At 38.2% G+C, this 24,263-nt stretch overlaps 2 protein-coding genes across 7 annotated transcripts in view; one reads left to right on the top strand and one right to left on the bottom strand.

Moving 5' to 3' along the window:
• The window catches only part of celf5a (cugbp, Elav-like family member 5a), a 176,047-nt gene extending 174,461 nt beyond the window's left edge, over nt 1–1,586 (bottom strand). For all 5 annotated transcript variants that reach the window (XM_079349916.1, XM_079349921.1, XM_079349918.1 and 2 more), the window contains exon 1: nt 1,090–1,586. In XM_079349916.1, coding sequence (XP_079206042.1) covers nt 1,090–1,486 — 397 coding nt within the window. In that variant the 5' untranslated portion in view covers nt 1,487–1,586. The remainder of the gene's footprint in view (nt 1–1,089) is intronic.
• An 11,174-nt stretch (nt 1,587–12,760) lies between these two features.
• Nucleotides 12,761–24,263, top strand: creb3l3a (cAMP responsive element binding protein 3-like 3a). 2 transcript variants are annotated; one of them, XM_079351515.1, is made up of 10 exons: nt 12,761–12,962; nt 16,424–16,540; nt 16,658–16,901; nt 17,280–17,413; nt 19,168–19,278; nt 19,362–19,468; nt 20,079–20,147; nt 20,296–20,380; nt 21,536–21,629; nt 22,568–24,263. In XM_079351515.1, the coding sequence occupies exons 1-10, from the start codon at nt 12,933–12,935 to the stop codon at nt 22,882–22,884; spliced, it is 1,308 nt and encodes a 435-aa protein (XP_079207641.1). In that variant the 5' UTR covers nt 12,761–12,932; the 3' UTR covers nt 22,885–24,263. The 2 variants fall into 2 exon arrangements, with proteins under 2 accessions (XP_079207641.1, XP_079207642.1); XM_079351516.1 differs by lacking the exon at nt 12,761–12,962 and adding an exon at nt 15,947–16,018.

Consider the following 24,263-nt stretch of genomic DNA (forward strand, 5'->3'; position numbering starts at 1 on the left):
TGAATTCCCTAAGCTTATAACAACCTACCTTAATGATTTTTTTATTTATTTATTTTGCTGACTTCAAATACAAGTGCAGCGTGATCGACTCTAAGTTGGTTCAAAGTGATGATGGTGTTGATGACGTCCACACTGCGTGGATTACACTGTGGGGGGCTACCACATATTGCGAAATGCGGGTTTCCCACTGTTCACCCCTGATAACAAATGTCAATTTTGAGGCTGCAAGTTGTCAATTCAGTGTGCACAGCGAGCTCAGTGATTTTACACCCTATCTGCCTTCATTTGAGCAGAAGCAACGCAGCAGCTCTGCCCACTCCTCATGGCCACGTCCGTCATCTTGCGACAGTTCTTGCGCCCTTTGGAGACGCTGTGGTGTTGGACACTGAACTGATTTTTTTTTTTTTAGCGTCACGGATTTGCACATCGTCCCCTCGCACATGGAGAGATGTAAAAGAAAGCATATGGATGAATAAATGATGCCGTCCCTCCGCGGAAGACGGGACTGGCAGGCGAAAGCTCTTTAAAAATGCATATTTTCCAAGCGCCTCTGCCCCACTTAACAGTGTGTTAAGGAAAGACTTTCCAATAAGCAATAAATTACAGAGCAAGTCCAATACATTAAGCCACCAAAACATTCCTGCTAATGCAAACGACCTTAATATTTGTGATACCATCTTGGTTGAGCATGTTGTGAAAAATGTGGAATAAACAAGGAACTACAAATATAAGGCTTTCAAAATATAATAGGACGTTGTGCTTTAAAACAGAATCAAACATGGGACAAAAGGACACACGAAATTAGGTTTCATACATACACACACACACAGAGAGAGAGAGAGAAACACATATATATATAGTGAATTGTGAATATATAAATATATATGTATTCACAGTGACGCGCATGATATTTAGTACAAGATATTAGACTAAAATCAAATCTGGATAAAACCGGAAAACCCGTAAGAAAAGTCGCGCCACCATTTCAACACACTGTCTATGACTTCTAAATGAAGCCTGTATTTAAAAATAAGCAGTTATCAAACTCAATACAGGGCCTCGCAGCCCTCGGAAGGTGCGAGACGTTACCTTTGTGCATGCCGGTGTATCGGTCCTTGAGAACTGTCAGTTCGTGGATTTTCCCAAACTGTTCAAACAGAGGTTTCAGGTCTTTTTCCTCCAAGTTCCGCGGTATCTGCCCGATAAACAGCTTAATGGCATCTTGGTCTTTCATGTTGCCGCTCTCCGGATGAATTGAAATGGATTCTGACCCGTTCATGGGTTTCGGGAATGTGATCTGAGGGTACTGGTGCTGATGTGGGATCAGTAGTAGTGGTGGTTGGGTCGGTGGTGCCCCCGGTCCGGTGAAAACCAGGCTGGAGTGAGCGGGTTGGGGCTGCTGTGGATGGTGCTGCCTTCTTGTTTCAGTCTGAGTGAATCTGGCCATTCTGAGCTGGGAGCAGAGTGGATAATAATGACAACACATACACACACAGTGTGAGAGAGCAAGCACTCAGCTGGAAACCAGGCTGACTTTCTATCCGACACACAACACACACGCACACACAGTACGAGGCAGAGGGGGGCTGAGACTGGAGAAATAAGCGCTCAGGAGCGCTATTAAGCACTCTGCGGCGACACCCAGTGTCCGATATGAGATACTGCATCTTCCGAAAGGTAGTTATAGACAGGTTGTTTTTTGTTTGTTTTTCTTATCATGAAGACTATACTGTCTGACCTGTTTTTTTTAAATAATTTAGAAGTGTCTATAGTGAATTCCGTCTTAAACCTTGTGGCATCACTACAGCAAATCATTTACCTTTAAACTGCTACCAAAAAAGAGAGCGTCCAGTCCGCGTCCAGAGATGACATTTTACTAATAGCCTATAAAAGCATCAAAAGCACTAAGTTACTAATTATGTTTTTAAAAAAAGGCTCCTAGTGCCATAACACCATCATTAAAATGAGATTTACAATCGTTAATTTTCTACTGTTACATTCCAAATGGTCCTCCATTGGAAAATAAGGCTATTGTATTGCTGTCTACGTAAAACCCCTCAATTCTTATCTTTCTTGAATGAAATTAAAATTAGCCAGCATAAAGTTGAAAATTGCATATACTAGTTTCTCTGTGTTTGAATTATTGATGTTCACAGTACAGTGGTACAACTGCTTTTAGGCCTTAGGTTGGGTGGAACAGGGCCTAAAGCTGACTTAAGTCAAATTAAAAAATAATTATGGAAAATGACATTTAAATTGAAGAATCTTTTTTGATAAAGAAATTAATAATTGTGCAGAAACGGTGCTTAAGAAATTGTCATTATTATTGGAGATCAAACAGCTAGAAACTTTTACAGAAGTATACTATATGTTCCAAAGCTTAAATGTTTTTTTGTTTTGTTTTTAAATACTGGCTTATAGATGTTACAAATCCAACTTCAGTTCCTTAAACCCACTAACATTTCATGACAATAAAGGGATAGTCTCAGAGAAATATGATAACTGTTCAATTATGAAGTTATCTAGAAGCATACCAGCTTTTGAAAGCTATATAAAAGAATGCAAAAAAGCTCAGGAAAATGTAGAATACTTTCAGACATTGTTATTCTGGACACTTTTGTTGCTATAAAAAAGCCTCACACAAGCTGTTTTAGCCACCAATGTGGCTGTATTAGAAATGGAAACAGATCAATGCAAGCTTTTTGCTTTGCCCCTGGATTTTTTTTCAAAGCACTTTCATTGGCATGAAAGTTTCAGAAACAATGTTTTCAATGCCAACTATGTTTTTAGCTCTGGTGCCAAGATTTTGTGTTACAGATGGGCATGCACTCTAAAGTTTTATAGAGCTCAACTATATGAAGTTCATTGTCAGCAAAGGACGCAGAGAAAAAGTATTGATAGCTGTTTTTTTTTAATTATTATTATTTTAAGTGATAAGGCCTCTGTTGATAGTGCTGAAATGTATAACATAGTAAAAGAAATAGTGTTTATGTGTTTCTACTCCATTGAAAGATATAACGTTTAACTGTATTGTTGACCATGCAGGCTGCACAGCCGATGCTGCTGCAAAAGAAAAATGCCCCATTTATAAGTTAATAGTATTGCTATCAGTAATCTGTCATTAGATCGTCCAGAGACCTGTAAACATTAACCACAATTAGGAGACTTACTGTAAGTACTTTTCAAATAGCAGGCAGGCTAATCCCCCAAGAGAGAGAGTATTTGCATCATTTGCCTTCTCTTTGCAGATACTGTGAACAGCTCTCAGATTAACATCCAACACACACACACACAAATGTGTACAACTGTAACTGAAAACACTGATAAATAAAATGCTAAAGCAGGAAGTGTAGTTCACAAACAACCTTTTAACTAAAACACATCCGCTGGACAGATTTCTAATTAAAGCCTCTTTAACAGTGGATTAAATAAAGTGATATACACTGTCTGTGACAGCAGGCTCAAGGCTGCAAGGTGGGATCAATACGGCTGCTGGCTGCTTCTCTTGCTATGGAGGAGAGGCACCACAGGGGTCCTCTCACACAACTTTAACGTAAGAATGGCTGTATCTTTGTGTGAAACATTGCCTTCAGCTGCATTGGTTGTCCAAAGTCAGCAGCACACCTGTAAAGCAAGTAAAGAGTCACATCCAAAGGGCCTTGTTTCAGCATGCTGTAAGTTCAGGGTCAGGAAGTTTGGAGAAACGAGTTTGTTTTCACATTGAGGAAAATAGGGATCATTTCAGCTTTATTGAACTCTGCTCATAATATTTCTGTCTGCAAAGCTCAATAAACTGTGGAGGAGAGACATCGGCTGGCAGGGGTACACATTGACAGTCAATAAAACAGTGGGTGGTAGCTACACACACACAGGGCATGTTTTATTGTGAACTTGTTCTTTTGAAATGTGAATGCTTGTCTTTGAAGCAGTAGATCCCACAGTGCTGCGCTAGTCACAGTTGTTGAAACTGCTGTTGGTTGTCGATTTCAGGGCCGAAGTCACAGTGTTATTTTATGCTTCGTTCATTATGTCATAAATGTATTGATCAAAAGAAGCAGGGTTCTCGCTGAATGTGGCGTCTAAATGTGAGTTCGAAGAGAAAGAATTTTAGTAGATGTGATCTGTGGAGAGCCCAGCAAGTCAGCCATCTCATATCTGAACTAAGGAAACAAATGCAATGTAGGTTGCATTGAATAAGAGTTCTGAATTGACATGGCACTGGCCTGGACACCAAGGGAGGCAAAGGGTCTATTTTTAGGGATGTAATCAGCCCAGGGGGGAGGGTGTATTCAGAACTTCCACTTCATGGTTTTTTATTGACCAGTGCCATTAGTGTTTCACCCAAGCTGAAGGCAGAGACACGAAATCAATAAAGGTTACACAATTAGTGTGAACTAAAAAGTTACATACAATTTAACTGACTGGCGTTCATTCTGCTGCTTGTTAACCAGGCTGTACCCTGATGGGAGGCAGCTCGTCTGGATGTGTTCAGCTTGGGAAGTCTGGGAGGCCCAGAGGGAGACAGAAGCAGCTGAGGGAGTCAATTTGCATTCTGTGTGCACCACTTGTAGACATACAGTGAAGAGAGGCAGTCAGATATGCTCCCTCTCTCACACATACACACTTCCTAATTACAAAACTCAACATTATTTCGCACGTCCAGTCACTCACTTGCATATTATTCAAACACAACAATGGCCATAGGGGAAGAAAACACAGCGAATGTAGAAAACACAAATTAGCTTGCCATAGTTAAGAGTAAAAGTCAGTGAGCAATTGAAAAGCTGGACAAAATAAGATGTGCGACGCTTTGCCATTATTGGAAAGTGCCCTCTCTGCTTGGCATGGCATGCTGAAGTTCTGAAAGTGTAGTTGTGGTTTAATAAGCGGGAAGGGTTCGAGGTGTCCCCTGGTGCCTAATTCACCATTGCACTCTGGTTCTGCATTGCAAACCATGTTCGTTCAACTGTAAGGTGCTGTTCAAGAAAATTAGGGTGTGATGCAATGATGGCATATCACACTAGAGACAGTTTTATGGACCACTGAGTTAACAGGCTGATGAGATGTGATAAGAGCAGCCTGAACTGTGGAGTCAATGTGCCGCACCTTTCTCTCTCAGCAGGCCTCAGTTCCCTCTTCAAAAAGTTGGACAAGCTCTTTGACAACCATCAGCAAACTTCCATCAAGGATGACTCTGACAAGCCGTGTTCTACAATCAAGACACTAAATTGTAAATCCACTATAAATAATTGCAGGGATAATTAAAAAGTTGATAAACTAATCAAGCATTTGAGCACATGAGTCTCATTCTGTATTCTAATTGGACGGCTGCTCTGGGGGAGAAGGGGAAAAGGAATACATCTTTATTTTTGCTAACTAACCTGTTTGTATAAATATGACCAATGCAAGCCTTGAAATGATGAATTCTTGAAAGAGGCAAAAATTGTGTGTCACATCTGATATTTTTTATATCAATTTGTTTGAGCATTATTTACAGCATTAGACAGTTATGCTGTGTTCATTTAACGGATAATAATGCTGAATAAACCACTCAAATTGTTGCATAGTTAATGGTGCATGAATTACAACTTAACCTTTTAGTTAATGGGTAGATGGTGATCAATCCATAGTGGTTACTTAATGGTTAATTAATGGATACTTAGGGGTTACTTAATGATTACTTAATGGTTAATAAATGGTTACTTAATGCTTAATTAACGGTTACTTAATGGTTAATTAATGGTTACTTAATGGTTATTTAGGGGTCACTGAGTTGTTACTTAATAGTTACTTAATGGTTACTTAATGGATACTTAGGTGTTACTTAATGGTTAATTAATGGTTACTTAACGGTTACTTAATGACTGTGGCGCAGAGGGACTGCTGATCTTTCTGTGCAGGCTCGGGAATATTTTCTTCTTCCTCACACTTTCTAATGGTTTTTTAAGTTACTTAGTGGTAAGTTAGTTGTTACTTAATGGTTATTAAATGGTTACTTAATGGATACTTCATGGTTACTTAATGGTTAATTAATGGTTACTTAATGGATACTTAGGGGTTACTTAATGGCTGTAGCTACAGCTGTAGCTACTCCATGTTTGATGCTTTTTTTAGCTTTGCTGGCATACTATTAGCTACTTTGGATACATCATATACCAACTATCTAGGTTAGCATTAAACTAGTTATCAGCAACCCATGGGCAAGTGCTAATCTTGCAGCTGCCTGTCAGGCCAGATATTACCTTTTTTTCAGCATTTCCTCATCCTGTGTCTGGCATCATGATGCTTCACATTAGTAGTCTCAACACTGAAATCTATTCTGTGATTGATTCTGTGAACTTCCTTTGTCCATCATTAATAACAAAAGAACATGGGGCACAATCATCAGATTTGCACTGACATAATGTATTAAATGGATTTGCAGTCGTATCAACAGCTAGACTAAAAACATCCATGCAGTAAGTCATACGTACTGTGATTGCTGCAGTTTGGTTGAACAAGGCCTTTAAGCCTGCAGAATAATCTTTTCTCTGATTTGGGCACCTCCTCTGCCTCTTCTCTTTACAAGATTGTCTGGGCTGCTGCTGTTTCTGTGTTACTGTACTGACATTTTAACATAAAAAAAACCATTGTCATAACAAAAAATGAAAGTTGTATGGTATTGTATTGTCTGACTGTCATAAAATAACACTTGTGATTTCCGGGTCCATGTCTTTTCCATTTTTATATTGATCTTCTGCAGTGGGTCCTTCGATGCCACAGTATAATCTCACCAGTACAGGACATTGGCATTAAGGAGTATCGAGAACTATATGATCCAGGAATAAATACGTACTTACAATTTATGACCACCAGATGGCAGCTCTGCTCCACTGGGATTTCATTCTCAATCCGACCAGTCATGTGAGGACACTCCAGTCTAAATTATGACTAACCTGTATTAAATTATTGCCAGTAGGCCTAGAGCTGCCTCTTCAATATCACATTTTCTGTTAATAATTCATTACAAGACTGCCAGCCAAACAGGAAGGGCTTGGATGATAGCTCTAGACATCTGGCCACTTAAAACTTCTGGTTATCTCCGTGCTTTGGCACAAAGAATATGAAGCTCCTGCATAACTTTGATCGTGTGTTTTGACGATAGTAGTAGTGGAAAGTGTTGGCAGTTAATATCATTATGTACACAAATGTGGAGAGTTTTTTTTGGTTCGTTTGAGTATAAACTCATTGAGATCAGCCTGTTTGAGGGCCACAGAACAGCTGTCGCATACAAGCCTCAAGGACACATTAAGAAAACGTGTTCGAAACACCTCTCCTACGCATATGTCATAATGCATGTTTTCAGGTTTCATTGTTTCTACACCCAAAGATATTCGAGGAAGTGTAACAAATCCATACCTGAACAGCATATAACACATTTAATGATACATTTTTAAACAAAACAGATAAGGAATCACAAGGATCAAAATACATGATTCCTTTTACCCAGAGGCTAAAGCAAATATCCGAAATGTACCTGTTCCATACTGCCTTTACTTGTGTTGTCTTTACTAATACCATTGATGGTGATTGAGATTGCTGATTGCTTGATAGACAAACAGTATCTGGGAGAATTTATTGTCTCTCTTTCTTACATAAAAAAGTAATAAACTAGCATGAGGTATATAAGGAAAGATAATTCAGCAGTACACAAACAAACGTGAGGCAATGTGTTTGGCCTCAAGTTTTCCTTACACTGTTTGCCCCTTAAGCCCCTCCTTAGTCTCCACCCAGCTCTTCCAGACGATGTGAAATACTCTGCTGTGTGCACCTGGTGTGAATATCCATTGACTACCTAAGTAGTCAGAGGCACCTCATCTACTTTTCCTGACTCTTTGACAGGGATTTTTTGTTGTTGTGTTTTGTTGATTTAGCCCTTTGCTGATATTTGTTCAACGATTTGGGTTGTTTTCCTAATAATAAATCCCAGTGATTGGAGTGATTTATTGGGATTTATGGGATTTTGTTTAGTCATTTTGTTGGTTGTCATTTGCCCCACAGGACCTCCTAATAGTGTGGCGGAATAATTGTCTTCTTCAGCAGAAGACAGCTTTACTTCCTGTCAAAATGAAATGAAAGAGCTGAAGCCCGATCCAACCTTTTGGTTCACATTCTAACTTTTATTACCCATGCCAATGCTCACAAAGGCTTCTTTCGCTTTTGTCCTTATTTTCTGATCATAGTCCAGTTTGTGTTGACTGTTAATAAGACATTAATCAACACCAGCCCTTGTACAACTATTTTTGTTCTCTCAGTGCTGTGTATTGATGTTCTTCATAATGTTCATAATTATACATATTTAGACATAAATATTTGTCGAAAATGTCAAATTGCCAAAATCAAATCAAAATACCCCCATACCCAAAAAAACACAAGACCATCTTAGTATCTCAAAATCTAAAAAGCCAGAGTGAGGCTTTTAGTTTATTTTTAATTCTAAAAAATGGTAAACATATTGTATATTTATAATTCAAAAAATTTATTTAATGTGTATTTAAAAAGGTTGAAGTATGAAGCCAGTATAATGATGTTGCACACTACAGCATTAACCCAAGCTAGTTAATAATTTCCATCTGTAAATCCATGCTACAACAAAACAATGCTATGCTACAACAAAAATACTGTAAATGGTAAGTGGGCTTATATAGCACTGTTCTCGTCTTCTGACGACTCAAAGCACTCTTACACCGCATGTTACACCCAGCCATTTACACACTGATGGCAGTGGTCATGTAGTGAGACCTTCAGAAGTAACCCCATCGCTGCCAACGAAGCAGCAGGAGCAATTTAGGGTTAGGTGTCTTCAGACATGTTGCTGCAGGTGTTAGGACCCGGCTCATGGAGGAAAAGGGAACTGACATAAAACCAGTTGTTTTTGGTGAATTAAAGTTATTTATTACAAAAAAGAAGATAATTGTGAAACACAACAAAAGGTGAAGTTGCAGATAGCACTACACCTTTAAGGCCTTCTCCTGACTTTAGCCTATCAGGCCACACCTGTGTCATTAAGAAGCCTGCAGCAGGCCTTGCTCACTGCATTTGTTTGCTACTGTATGCTGAGCTGCTGGACAGGCTGCTGACTACTCCAGTGGAGTAGAGGTGCACTATTGAGTGAATTATTTGTTTGTGGAAATATATCCTCTTGGGCATACATAAGACTGTTAAGTTCATTATTTGTTTTTTTGGTGTGGCTCTGATTAGTGTATTATTAGTATTAAGTAAGTAAATCACCTCACTAAAAGTAGAAAATAGTTTGGAAATAAATAGATAAATGAAGAAATTGTACATACTGTTAGCTGACCAAGCATCTGAAAGATGTGTGTGGCTGCATGGCTGATTGGTTAATTACCTCCTGCAGTCGTGTTCCAATCAAACTTTCCCAGCAGGCAGCACAGGTGAGAAAACTCAGGCCTGAGTGAGACATTAACGCACACTCTGGTCTTTTTCAAACCGTCCACTACAACAACTTCACGTGTTTATTGTTTTGAGGATCAAATAAAAGCCTACTCTTCTTTTCTCCCTTCTGTTGACGTGTTTATTTGATTGTGTTTTATATTTAAAGGGACTGTTGCAAAAACTAAAGAACATTAAATTATGTTACAGACAATGTTCAATGATATGTATTTATCATTGTTCTACTTTTGATTTCTTTGTAAAACTTAATTTTGGTTACAACAAAAAATAAACGTTTTGCTGCTGTGATGTTCATTTATAGTCTCCTTGTCTGTGTTTTCATTTAAGACAACCTGTTTTTAAGTTCAAAATCAGCAATTCAAATTACAAAAAGTACATCCAAACATCACAGAGCGGCATTAGACATAATGAGCAATTTTAAAAAAAGCTAAACTCTGCTGCATCGGGCAGAGTCCTGTTCATTATTTATTTCAATTATGACCAGTTTTGAACTAAAATGGCTAATACTTCAACCAGTGCAGAAGGAAGGGAGATGTGCTCAAGTCTACAGCAGCTTTTTTTTTTTTTTTACAATAAATTAACTAAACATTAAAATATGAATTACAATAAAGAATGTGGGCTCCATCTGATCGTTTTGCTATAAGTCTATGATAATATAATTTACTAGAGAAAAATAATCTGCATAAAGACTTTTACAGAATGTATGACGTACATTAATAATAAGCCGTTCCTCCAGGATGCTGCTGAGAAACCATGGTAACACACACTTCCTGTTTCCACCTGAGAGAGTGAAGTTTGTCCCAATGCCTGCTGCTGTATTTCTATCCTACACCTGGATGGAGGGGACTTCATTCAGCTACGAGTGTGACTTCTGACGGAGTGCACTCACGGAGGGGAAGTGTGTAGGGGTTGGTTTGAAAAAGGCCCAAACACTCCAAAACAGACGTGAGTCACGAACACAGGTGAGGGGGTGTGGCTTGGGCCGTAACAGCAGGACCTTGGGATCAAACCCTCAACCTTCCAGTTTCTCTTATTCTAATATAATTAACAAAATACGTAAGTGCTGCTTGAAAGCAATGCTGAACTTAAGGTCGTATAACTATCGCATCAATAACACTTTCATCTGTTCTATCAGGAAAATGTCCTTTTGACTTCTCTTTTACTTCTTCATCAAAAAGCCTCAAACAGCAGAGCGACATCACAAGCATCTTAGAACAAACCTGATGTCGACCTTAACCCACCAGAGAGTTGATGCAAATTAGCCTTTTGTTACATTGCTGGTCTGATATGCTAATAATGTTGCAGGCCTTGAGTGGTGCTTTGACGCAGTAAAATCAGCCTCTCTGGTGTAATGTTCTGCAGAATTTTAATTTACTATATGAGCAAACAATAAGCCTAAAGCTATCGACAAATTTAAGGCATTCAATATAATCATGGTCACCTTAAATCTCCTGTGAACTTTGGTCTTATTTGATATTGGTGCCCCCTCCTGACAATGCAGTACCTCTTTACCTCTTTGCTGGTTTTTGTCCTGTACATTTATCTGGCCAAAAAGTCTCATCATGCTGTATTTTAACTGTCCATTGTTATTGTTCATTGTGATAATTTGCTTTATAAAATGTAATGCAAGAATGTTGGCAGTGTGCTGCCAACCTCATTTCAGTTACCTTAATTAAAAGTTCCAGTAATGAAAATGTCCATCTTGTCACCGATGGTTTTGTTTACTAATGGAGACCTCACTATTTAATTCAGTCCATTTGATAACCATTTAAACTCCTCTATAGAATCAGCTGAGCTCAACTGTTCAGATGAAAACATTTTGAGATAAATTGTATGAATATAAATATCTAAATCGTTGTAAAGAGAGATTACAGCTCATTTATGATGTAGAAAAACAGTGTAATGTGATGAAAAATATCTAAATGACCTTTACATAACCGTCCACCAGCACAACAATATAAATGGCAATTTTTACTTGAGAAGATGCCACTAAAGCAACTACAATCACCATGTTTGTACAACAAAGACAGCCACAGACTGTCATATCTTTCAGCCGAGCCTGTGTGCCGAAGCTGGATTGTATTCCATTTAACATTGCATTTGTCGTTGCTTCATGGGAGAGGAAGGGAGAGGGGTACTTTTGAAGTGTTTTTATCATAATTATTCATGTCAACGGTGAGGTCTTGCACTGATACAGCTCTTGACAGGCTGGCATTTACTGTAGGGATTGGCATTTGATCTTCAGCATCTGTAAATCTCACCCCTGTATTGTTTTTCAAAGGCTCATTTTTACCATATCTCCCCCTCCCAACTTTCAATTAGGAAGAAAATGGATCCTTATTTCAGTGGGTTTCTTAGCGTTCTAATGGGGACTTAATAGTGCTCAGATCAAATGTGATATCACCTGATGGAATACAACAGGCATCAAGTCTTATCAGCTTCAATTCAGTAAAGCTTTTATTTTCTTGCAGGGCTCTCCTCACTGCACAAGGATGGCACCAAACCAATCGCTAATGTATCCAAGAATTTGTTGAAATGGTCGGACATTCAGTAATTCAAGAAAAAAATTGGCATTGTTGTTAAAGAAACCTGACTGTATCCTTCTAGGCATCTTCAAATTAATATTTCATAGTGTTGCAGTATAGTGACCTTATAGTTTGATCTCCTGAGGCTCAGAGGATGACACATGTATGTTGGGATGGTACTGACATTTATGTACCATTGCACAACAACCACCCAAGACCCACAAAGGAGAGTACAGAAAATATGAGTTTATGGTCTATTTTGTGTAACTTCTGTAGAAACTTGTGTAGAATGCTGGAAGGAGCTCAGATTCAGCTAGCAGATAGTCAGTTCACTGAAAGCTCTGTACTGATACTCCAATCATTTTGATTAGTGTGATTCTTGTAAAAGAAGTCTGACCTACAGTATCAACCTATTTACCGGAACTCCTTCTCGCTAAATGCTAACATTGGCATGCTAAAATGCTAATCACATTGTGCTAACAGGCTAAAGTTAAAATACTGTAGTAGGATACTGACGTAGAGTCAGTGTCAATGATGTGTTTTACTTCTTTCCATTTCAACAAAAGATTTAGAAAATTTTAGAAAAAGTAAAAAAAGTGGAGCTGAGGGTGAAGCTTGGCTTTCTTGAAAAAGACCAGACCAAGTGCTCTGACAACATGGGGGAGATCAGGGGTCCTTTGTGTTAACTATTAGTTACTTTGTGTGTAGTTCTCCCCCCCCTGTCTTCTATTTTTGGTTTGCTCAGCTGGTTTAAATATCCCCCTCATTTCTGGTCAGGTAGTCGAGTTCATGTCCTGCTCTGTTAGCACTATTTTTCAGTAGACTTGTTATTTTGATCTTTTTTTCTATTAATGTAAAAAGCACTTTACTTACATAGTTTGCCTGATTTACCTGAATTAATAAGCCTGATTTTTGAACTTTTAACCTTGTTCTCCTACATTGACTGCTTATTGCATGGCAGTGTCAAAAACACAGCAGGCAGAGGTAAGTGGGAAGAAGTGGTGTTAATGAAATGCATATCTCTGACAAATATTTTACAGAGCTGAGGTTTTCAAAACAGCTTAGGTACTTACAACTTTGCCCTTTGAGACCTAGCTTCCTCAATCAGATAAAAAGGTAATGATGATTACATAATACTTCTTCCATGCAAGCCAAGTAGACTAGTCCAGGCAAGACACACATTCCATGATACAGCCTATCAGCTGATAACTGGCTCATCATAGCCATCAAATCACACTGGATGTTTTAAAGTGGTGTGAGTTGGCTTTATATGTGCCAGCTCTCTCTAATGTGAACGATGGTAGCTGGACCCCAGAGAGCTGTTTTCCGTTTATTTCACTGAATTTTTTGTTATTTAATCCACCATCATGGACCAGTAACACTTAATTTAGTGTTTGAAGTAAACAATAATTTTCAGCAGAAATAATAAGTTAAATAAACATGAGAACTTGTACTTGATGTTGTAACATTATTGTTTCTGTACGAAAGGGCATGTCAAATATTGTTGTTCTTGACATCATAAGGTTTACATATTTGTTTCTTATTGCACACCATGTTGCATTAAGTGTGTGATTCATATGGACTGATTCATTTATTATTTTTGTACATATTTCACTGGAATATCAAGCTGTGCTGTGTTTGGTGCTTTAAGTGGAATAATAATTTTCAGCATCACTCAAACAACAATACACATAGGACCAGTGCTTGATGGTATAACACAAATATTTTTGATCAAGAATCATGATAAATATTGTTATTCTGAGTTGATAATGAAGTTAAAACATTTTTGAATATAGGTCAACACAGATGTTTTTAATAACATTTGATGTAAGCCTAAATGGTACCAATTGAAGAGCCATTTGGGAGCTGAAATTGCCAGTCGTTAATGCTGAGCTGAGCCAAATGATCTGAATGACTAAAAAAAGTTATTTCTCATAACTGAGGTCTTAAAGGCCTTCCCCACCATTTTTGGCTCTGGTCTAGTTGACTTCCCTGCTGAGGTCTTTCAGAAAAATATGTGACAATTGTTTGGTGTTCCCCCCTCTGTGTTGTTTATCAGGTTTTGTCTTCTCTATATACTTTGGGATTTACTGCAGCAGAGAATCTTTTCCTTAGCCGATCCATGCCTGTGAGTCAAATAAACACATTACCATCTCAAAGTGCAACATATGACATTGGTTACTTTGATAAACATGGGTACTGGTGGTGACCTCTTTTTACACGGAGGATACAAGGGTGAGAATTTAGTGGAATGGAAAAGTTGTAGTTCTGCCATATTTTGTGCCCCACAGGCAAGATTATGATTACTTTTTTCTACTTTACAGCTTAAGCTATTTCAGTGGGATATTTTCTAGCGTGAATTTCATCTGTGGTGGTCACAGTAGTGATGGCTCTTTCATACTGGTAGGTAGCTTTGAGGAGCAGATACATTTTGGGAAATATGCTTATGGACTTATTTGGCAAGAATAAGACAAGAAGAATTATACCAATTTCAGATGTGGATGTTAATAGGCAGTGATGTACATTTAAATTTAATTCATTTTTACTTGTCTATCGTACTCAATGTGTTTTGAGAGAAGACAAAGAAAAACAAACATATATATATAATGTTTTTATTAATCAATAAAAAAATGTATTAACAAAAAAAACTTGTGCAGATAAACTAATTTAGTAACCTTTTTAAGGTCATGGGCTATTTTCCCTGTTTCCTGTCTTTTTTTTGGCAAAGCTAACACATAGTTGAAGCTTCAGAGAGCAACATGAGAGGTGTCAACCATCTTACTCTGCAAGAAAACAAAAAAGTTAAACTTAATTAAAAAAAATATCAATAAATTATATACATTTGGATTACATTAAGCAAATCTGTTGTCTGTACTTGAATGCACCTACTATGGTTATTTTTTCAGCCCATCTGCCTTTTGTGCAGATTTCCATGTATTTGTTAGAAAAATTAAGAAAATACACTTCTGACGATAAAGACTACTAACTCAAAATACAAAAAGAAACAAAAGAAAACATCTAAAGCTGTGAAACATTAATTCAGTCCGTAGACTCTTCTTTCTTTCTATTTGGTCTTGTTCCATTTTGTCTCAATGTTTTTTTTTATCAGTCTCACATAATTTAAAGTATTAGCCAGTATGTTTTTCAAACTCATATCTGTTATACTCTTGGCTAAGAAGATAAGGGTGAAAACAATAATTAGGCCCTGAAACAAATCACATAGGCTACAAAGAGGGGGGCTCTAATGATTTCTGTGAAATTCTGTTTTCATCCAATTCTTTGCAGTACATTCATGTTAGAAAGCCTCTCTGAACCTCTATTAGCTTTAAAGAGGGCTATGGGGTGCATTTTTATTTTTTTATTCCATCTTTGAAACATTTAATGATTCTCTGCCTTAAGACACTGATATGAAAGAAATGTGCAATCATTTTATAGTCCTCTGTTAAACAAAAGTTATTTTCTTCTTTAGAAACTATCATGACTTGAAACATGAAATAGTGTTTGCAACAATTTGATAAACAGAACTGATTCAAATCAGAAGAAATACTAATTTGTTGTTGTCTTTTTTTCTTCAACAAAACAGGGTTACATTTTTTGTTCAATATTCCGCAGATTTCATGTTCATTTTTACATGAATAAGTTAGAGGTCAGAGCTAGCCTTAAGCTGATAAACTATAATAAAAAAACAAAAGACAAAAACAAACCACAGACTTTGACCTTTTCCTAAGTTTTCTATTTGGAGGCTTCATGTCCTCTCTCTCAAGACAAACCAATTTGTGAAGTTCCTTAGTTGTGTGCTCATGAGTACCAATCAGATGATATCCCTTGCAGCCAATAGGGACACAGAATGCTAGTTTTCTGGGTGTGTTGAGTTGGAGTTTGAACTTTGGACCAGAAAAAAGAAGAGCTCAGAGATACAGGAGAGTCTTTAGGGACAGAGACAAAGCTACTGCACAACAAAGTAAATTGGATATTTAAGCTGAATCTCTGGGACTTCTTTGGTGGTTCAACCAAAAACTATGGAGCCTTACCCAGAACAGGTGAATATACAAATATTATCCTATTTATGTTGTGTTTTAAAGGTTGCTAAAGGTTATTTGGGTTATTGGGACGAGCATACAGGGCACAGATCAGGCTTTAGAGAAAAATAAAAGATTGAGCTAAATTCTGTAAATACCTAAACATATATACAAACGCATTTTGGCATAAATAAGACAAAACATTTGAACTAATATAGTCACAAACACTGACAGATATCTGGGCAGATCTGGGGAACAAAGAGTACGGCACAGTGTGTTCAGGAAGAGTCATGGTGAATGGCTGGCAGTCAAAAAGCAATCAGCTGGGTGACATAAGAAACCTTCCTATTTTTTTGTTTTCTTTGTTTCTGAAAGCATGACAGACACAGTATTGTATTGTGATGAAATGTCATGATCTCATTTCAGGGTTGTGATGGCATTGAACTGCTTGACTGGCTGTTTGATCAAAATGATGGAATTCTCCGTCATGAAGAAGCGGGACACCATGGCAACCATCAAACTTGGCCAATCCAGCATCCAAATGTGTGTGAGGCTGTGAGGATACTAATGTCACTCACATGTGCTTGGATTAGCTGTTAGCTTTGAATAGAAAGTGGTTTCACCATGTCATGCTCTAAAACTCTTGCATGTTCTCTTAAGATGCAGCAGCCGGCTGAACAGGCAGATGATGACTTCCTCAACGCCCTCCTGAGTGGAAACGAGTCTGTTTCAGGATCCCCTCACTGGTCCCCTTCTCCGAGTGACAGTGGGATCAGTGAGGACCCCCCCTCAGACCAGATGGACAGCCCTCAGCGTCCTGAGAGCCCACCGGGGGAAGCACACTATTTCAGTATAAGGCCACAAACCAAGTCTGCCATGCAGACCGATGTCTCCACAGACCGCAGTGAGTCCGAATCTTTCATAGGAAGTTTAATAAAGAAATGGTTGCCAATTTTCTTTATTAATATTTCAACTGATAGCATCAACATCACATTATACTCTGTAAAATAGAGTTTCCAGTCATGGGCATGAGCTGACAATGATCCATCACATTCATGCAAATGAGTCCCTGGATCTGTTGAATCACAGAAGATAAAGAGACATTACTGCTTATTAAAAAAACCAAAAACACGTAAGGACCTTGTAATGGCAATTGTTTTATATAAAAGTGCATTTTTTCAAAAGGATTTCTTGTTCTTATTCCAATCCTCAAAACTAGAATGTGTCATTAATCTTTGTTTGCTCTGCATTTATGTGTACTTTTGTGCCTGTTTGTTTGCAGATGGTTGGGGGCTCACCTTCCCAATTGGCAGGACAAGAACCACACAATGTCCCTCTGATGTACAAAGACCACAGCTGTCTTCTGGATTCCCTCTTACCGTCAAGGATCTGCTTTTGTCGGGTACACCAGATCCTGTAAGTTATGTTTGTTTTGTTGTTGTTGTTTTTTTGGGTTTTTTTTTTGTCATTTTGGGGTATTTGGACTGATAAGGAAAAAAGACTGTATTTTTTGGTTTTAAAAGGTTTCACAGCTTTATTTATGCATAGGATCTGTTGTTTATCAGTTGTGAGTTTTGTGAGAACTAGACTGTGTATTTTCGAGTGTTTATGAATAACGTTTAAGGGAACAAACCAGACAAGTTGATTGGCTGGTTGAAAATCACTTATTGACTTGTGCAATAAGTGATTTTGCAGTTTGTTGTACAGGGGAAAGGGTAGGGTTGAGGCAATTCATGTTTATTTATTTAGTAAGACATGGACTCCAAGGACTAAATGTAAGTCTCTGTTAATACCCTTACACAGACTAAATTAAATCTCTGAGCATGTTATTACGTTACACAAGTGGGTGACTTCATTGCTGAAATCATGGCTTACATTAATGGGCGAGGCCTTTGGAATGCAAATGACTTTCCTATTTCTGTACATTTGATTTTGTTTGTTTCACGTGCAACATTCACTTTGAAATGCTTACAAAGACAGGAGTTCAGATGGAGGGTACTTTACATTTGTTTTAAAATTGTAAATAGTTTTTAAGTTCATTTTTAGAGCACACAGTTTTCTGCTGTCATTTCCATTCCCTTAACCACATACTTTTCCCATGAAAGGGTCACAGGAAGAGATGTTTCGATACCAATACTAACCTATTGTCTTGATTCCAGAATTAATTAATTGTGAATGGCCCACAAAAGTGATTTACTCAACCAGATGGAAAATCTAAAGCTTACTGTATACAGTCCAAACAAAAGGTTCCAATCAAACACAGGTGTGACAGATAAGAGACACAGGTAAAACTGATGACTGCAGTCAAACACAGAGTAATGACAAGATTACAGGAAAAAGCAATTTGCAGGCTTTTGTTTTTTCACATTGACAAAGAATGATTTTGAGGAAAAACTTTTTTTCCAAGGCAAATAAGTGATGGTGAATAAATGGACATATTTTACAACACCAATCCTGTTGTTCAGGTAGAATTAGTAACTCTGGTATAAATATTATCTGAAAGAATTTAGTCACAGTAGACAAAGCGGATCTTCACTGACATTGATATTGCAGAGGTGTGTGTGTGTGTGTGTGTGTGTGTGTGTGTGTGTGTGTGTGTGGGTGTGTGTGTGGGTGTGTGTGTGTGTGTGTGTGTGTTTACTTATGGAGATCGCAAACGTTCACACTCGCTTTCACAAGTATGAGGGGCATAGAGTCGCCTGTTAACTTAACCTTCATGTGTTTTGGTCATGGGGGGGCCAGAACACCCACAGAAACAGGGAGAGTAGGAGAATGACATAAAAAGTCCACATGGATGAAAGCATTATTTCTTTTCCTGCAGAAAATGTTCCTTAAAGTGGAGGTCAGCACCTGAATACACAAGCAGAATAACGTGTATGTGCATCAGGAACTTGAGGTTATTCAATGTTGATCCCAATCTTGAAAACCAGCCTAACAGTATAAAGTGGCAGAATGCAACTCCTTCAACCATAATTGGTTTTAGGTTTTCATGAAATGAGAGTGATGAAGGTGGCTTCATGCTTTGCACTCATTTATCATCTTTTGAGGCTCTGGGGAAAGTTATGGTTGGCAGAAAAGCAGGAGGAGTAGGATGAGTGGAAGCAGAGAGAAAATGTAATCAAACGGCACTCGTTATGTTTCATATATTAGTATGCATATCTCATCTACAGACCCCACACCCATCCCAACAGTCCATTCAGGATCTGGTTCTCAATGAAGATGAGAAGAAGCTTTTAGCAAAGGAGGGGGTGACTCTGCCCAGCCAACTACCACTCACAAAGGTAAAATTAAATCAATAACTAAAAAGCTTTCAGCTCCAAAGGTTTAGCCTCAAAATGTAACTGTTCCATCCTCTGACCATCAGTATGAAGAAAGAATCCTGAAGAAAATACGCAGAAAGATTCGCAATAAGCAGTCTGCCCAGGAGAGCAGGAAGAAGAAGAAGGAGTATATTGATGGGCTGGAAAGCAGGTAAGACACAGGAATAACAAGAAAAATCATGATTTTGTTTTGCATATTTTTGCGCATCAACATATCATACAGTACACCTACCTAATGAATGCTCCTAAGTCATTTTCAAATTTGGTTTCATATAATGAGACTGTGAACAAAGCCATCCTCCTAAAAGCTGGAGGCGAGGTCAGTTCCACTATGAATAGACTCATGTTAGATCATGTATGTCTGTTGGTACCATTTAGAATTGTATTTTTTGCACATGTGTTTTCTGACATTTAGACATTTGGTACAATATGATTTGGATAATTTGCAGTTGCAATGCAAAGCTGGGTAATATTTAATCCTAATTGGCTAAAATGTGAATAAAAGAAGAAAACTAACTACCTGTATGCTCCTTTTAACTGTTTCATGTCTGAAAAAGGAGTTACCCATCATTAACATGTTGCATTGACTGGGATTTAACATGTTTGTTAGCTTCTTGAACTTTAAATAAAATAGTTTGAGAAGTTTATTAGTTTTATTTTGAATCAAAATAGATTAGGAGGTAATCATGTTTGTTTTTTGGGGGATATTACCTTGTCATACTACAAGATTATCTTCACTATTTGTGCATTTTGTCATCCAGGATGGCCACCTGCAATGCGCACAACCAGGAGCTGCAGAGGAAAGTGTCCCACCTGGAGAAATGCAACATGTGAGAGAGTTCTAATACATTTCATTTTGAAATCATTTCCAAACGCAAGAACTGCTCCACACATCTTTCCTCATTATTTTCTTCCTTTAAAGCATGATTCATACAGTTATTTATTTATATTGGTCTATTCCCTTTCCTCTATCTGCAGGTCATTAATTGAACAGCTACACAGACTGCAGGCTCTGGTCATGAATTCATCTAACAAGCCAGCCCAGACTGGAACATGTGTACTGGTAAGGAGGTCCTCTGTGTGTGTGTGTGTGTGTGTGTGTGTGTGTGTGTAGGTGTGTGTGTGTGTGTGTGTGTGTGTGTGTGTGTGTGTGTGTGTGTGTGTGTAGGTGTGTGTGTGTGTGTGTGTGTGTGTGTGTGTGTGTGTGTGTGTGTGTGTGTGTGTGTGTGTGTAGGTGTGTGTGTGTGTGTGTGTGTGTGTGTGTGTGTGTGTGTGTGTGTGTGTGTGTGTGTGTGTGTGTGTGTGTGTGTGTGTGTGTGTGCCGGGCAGATAAACCAACTGCACAGATGCATCATATGATTTGTCTTCAGAGCAGGCTGAAAAGCAATAACCGCTGTAACACAATGGGCAGAACAGCTCAAAGGACACAATGAAACAAAACAAATGTGTGAACCAGAGCCTTTTAATGCCGTTGATCTCCAAAAAGGACAATTTTGCAGAGTAGAGGTGAATTTTTTATTCCTGGACACAGAAAGTTTTGCTTGACAAGAAAAGCACAGCGATATGATTGTGTTTTTTCTTCTTTGAATTGTTTTTCTTTCCGGGCTTTAAAACCTTAAAGGCAGGGTTGGTAGTTTTCAAAAACTAGCATGATTTTAAAAGTAGCATCCTCTTCGTTCTCCGTCTTCACCCACCCCCTGTCCTCTGTGCTCCCTCAAACGCCACACCCCTCACTTACATGCACTAGCATCATTGGTCCAGAGGTAGATTTCAGCTCATGCTTTGAGTGTGGGCTCATCCATGCACGGGGTAGAGAGGCTTGATTGGTTAATATAACGTGTACCGGGTGCAGACATTGGTCGAAGTTTTTACGTGTTTACAGATGCGACAGATGACAGATTTTTTTATTCGATTCTTTTTCGAGGCAAATGAATTATTAATTTCTGTTAGGACCTAAAGATAACTTCAATCAAAATCTTAAAACGTGTATCGGGATAAAATTATATACCCTGTCTTGAAGCATATATTCACCGATGAGATTACCAAATGCTATTGAACAGTTCAATTATGAGGAATGTTTTAAAATACTTGTCATGCTCCCATTGTCTGCCTTCTTTTACTTGAACTCAGCCTATATGATGTTTTTTTTTTCTTACCCTTATCTAACTCTCTTTTTGTCCGTCTGGTGTGTTTGATGTTGTTGTTTCCACCTCCCTAGGTGCTTCTGCTGTCCTTCTCCCTAATCCTGTTCCCCAGTCTCAAGCCCTTCTCTGACACCAAGGTCAGCCAGGGAGACTTCAGTCCTGTCAGAAGTGAGTAACCTTCAGCACCACACAGTTTTTGCAGCCGCCCGCCGACTAATCCTGCGCCTCCTTGTCACAGCGGAAAAGCTTGTTAGAATTGCAGTCTAGCCCACTGCTGGAAAGGTCCTCACCTGCAGAGCTTCGAGTTCACTTGACTTAAAACTTTGAAGATGAAGACTTTTAAGAGCTCTTAAGTTTAGATCAGATGAACAGAGAACAGTTATTACTGTCATTAGTTTTATGGTTATAAAGCTATTACTCTGCCAAAAATGTTCATTTACCGTTACTTATTACAATATTTTAATCTCTTATGGCAGGAACCACAAAAATAGCAATTTGTTGTTATAATACCCGATGTGATCTGCATGGCGGGAATTAGTAGTTTATTTTGAACTGTGTGACAGGGGCCAGTGATATAGCCATGATAGAGAACATCTAGATTTAAGTACTCTCACAAGCTACTTCCACACTTTTTTTCCAAAATAAAATCAACTTTATACTTTAAAAGGCGTATGAACTTTAATGGCAAACAGTTTGAAAGCGACACCTAGTATTTTGTGTCTTCATGCTAAGTTCATCTTTTCTGTACTCAAATACATTAACGGCACAATGAAGAGAATTGTCTCTGGAATTAACACAACCATGCTGATGTCAGCTCGCCATGTGTGATGTGATGCAATATGATACGATACAACCCAACACAAAACAATATCAACTATTTTAACAGCACAGTCATTCATACATTTTTTCATATTAGCCTATTCTTGTACATTATAGTTGATGACATTGACATCAACAAATATTTGACCCAATTAAAACTCCATTATAGTATGATATAAAGCATTCATCATGTGTTTAGGTAACGTTTATTATTCCTATATTATAGCAATCTGTTGAAGAGTTGCATGTGCACAGGTACTTACAGTTGTTTCTCTTTTCCCTCTCAGTCCAGTCACGGTCCCTCCAGAATCTTCAGGCCTCCCGTGTTTTGCATGTTATTGAACCTCCCTTCTCATCTGAGGAGGAATTGGAACCTCTGCATCGGAATTTCCCCGGAGAAAGGGGATTAGACGATATTACTTCACTGATGGGAAAGATGGGAGTGAACCAGGACCAGTCTGATATGGAGCCGCTGTCTCTGAACAGCAGTCAGGAGGAAAGGATGAGTCATTTCCACGTGGACCCAATCACAGGTCATATAGCCACTGTAACCTTGGATCCCCAGCGCTCTGCCAGGATGAGACCACATGCTGATGATATGTAGCAGAAATGTAAAAATCAGCCCCACATGGGTTCTTTAATCCTCCCTCTTCATATGTGGTCCGCTGGTGAAGTACCTGAATCTGCAGATTATAGAGACAGGGAAATTAGCCTCAAATCATTCTTGAATTGGATTGGATCATTCTATGCCTTGGTCCTAACATATATATTAAGTTTTATGTGTGATGCTGTTTTACATCAGTATATGGATTTATTCTTAAACTGAGGTAGCTTGTCAGGATGAATTGTGTGAACTGTGGCCTTTGCCTCTTTTGTTTGATAGAATGTGTTAAAATTGATCTCTGAGCCTCTAAAACTAACAAATAAAATAATAAAGTTTTAACTTGAAAGGATTATTTGTAAAGCGTACAAGGATTTTGAAAGCATATTTAATTAATGATTGATTTGGTTTATGCGTTAAACTGCCTTAAATTAAAGTTTAAAGCCAAATCAGTTGTCTCAAAATGTAATTCATTATTTTTATCTAATATGTTTTGGACCTTTATGGAACCTAACTAAACTTCTCTGTAAAAATATGAGCCAATGTCTAGGCAAGCCATTTGTAAAAGGGCAGGTACAGTAGGTTTGACCTGACCAGAGACGGTGAAGGACAGAAGACTTGGCCAAAGGTGAGATAGAAGACCTCTTATCTTCTGACTCTGATGACAATAATTGACTTGCTGGATATTTCCTGGATGCAGGCAGGCAGCAGCTCGTTTCCAAAGCTCCCTTGCCTGTCAGTGCAGACCACACAGTGATGGGATGAAAGGGCTGAAACTTGGGCCAGAATTATATCTTAACATTTCAGGTCTTACCTTGTCCAGGTTGACATTTGCTGTGGCGAGAGAGACTTGACATCAAAGGCAGATCAGAGATTATAACGTGCGGTGGAATGAGCTGCTGTAGAAACCATAAAACTGGGGTTAGGAAAAAATATATATTTTTAACCAACTCTATGATTACAAATTAAACAAATTGGTCCTGAAGTTAAACACTTAGTGCCCTGTAGGTCACTTGGAATAAGGTGCACCCAATGTACCAAGACTAACTCCGAACCACAATGATGGATTCCAAAAATTCACCCCCATATTCCTCCACACATTTCCTGAGTCTGATCAACTTCCCATTGTATTTATATATTTTTTAGTTATTTTAATAGCTGCTTTGCCTTTTTTAGGACACCAGAAGAAAGAGGAAATGCTGGCAAAGAATGTCTTAACATGTATCCCTAACTTTATAAATACTGTTTCATGGCTTAGAAAATTTAATTTTCACAGTTTCTTATGAGAATATATACTTCTAAATGTACAACTGTTAAACACCTTCTGAAATAATTAAGACTTTTTTAAGAATAAATGTTTCATAACATATTCAAATTGACAA

The sequence above is a fragment of the Symphodus melops genome, assembly GCF_947650265.1.
Source record: "Symphodus melops genome assembly, chromosome: 8".
NCBI classification, from domain to species: Eukaryota; Metazoa; Chordata; class Actinopteri; order Labriformes; family Labridae; genus Symphodus; species Symphodus melops.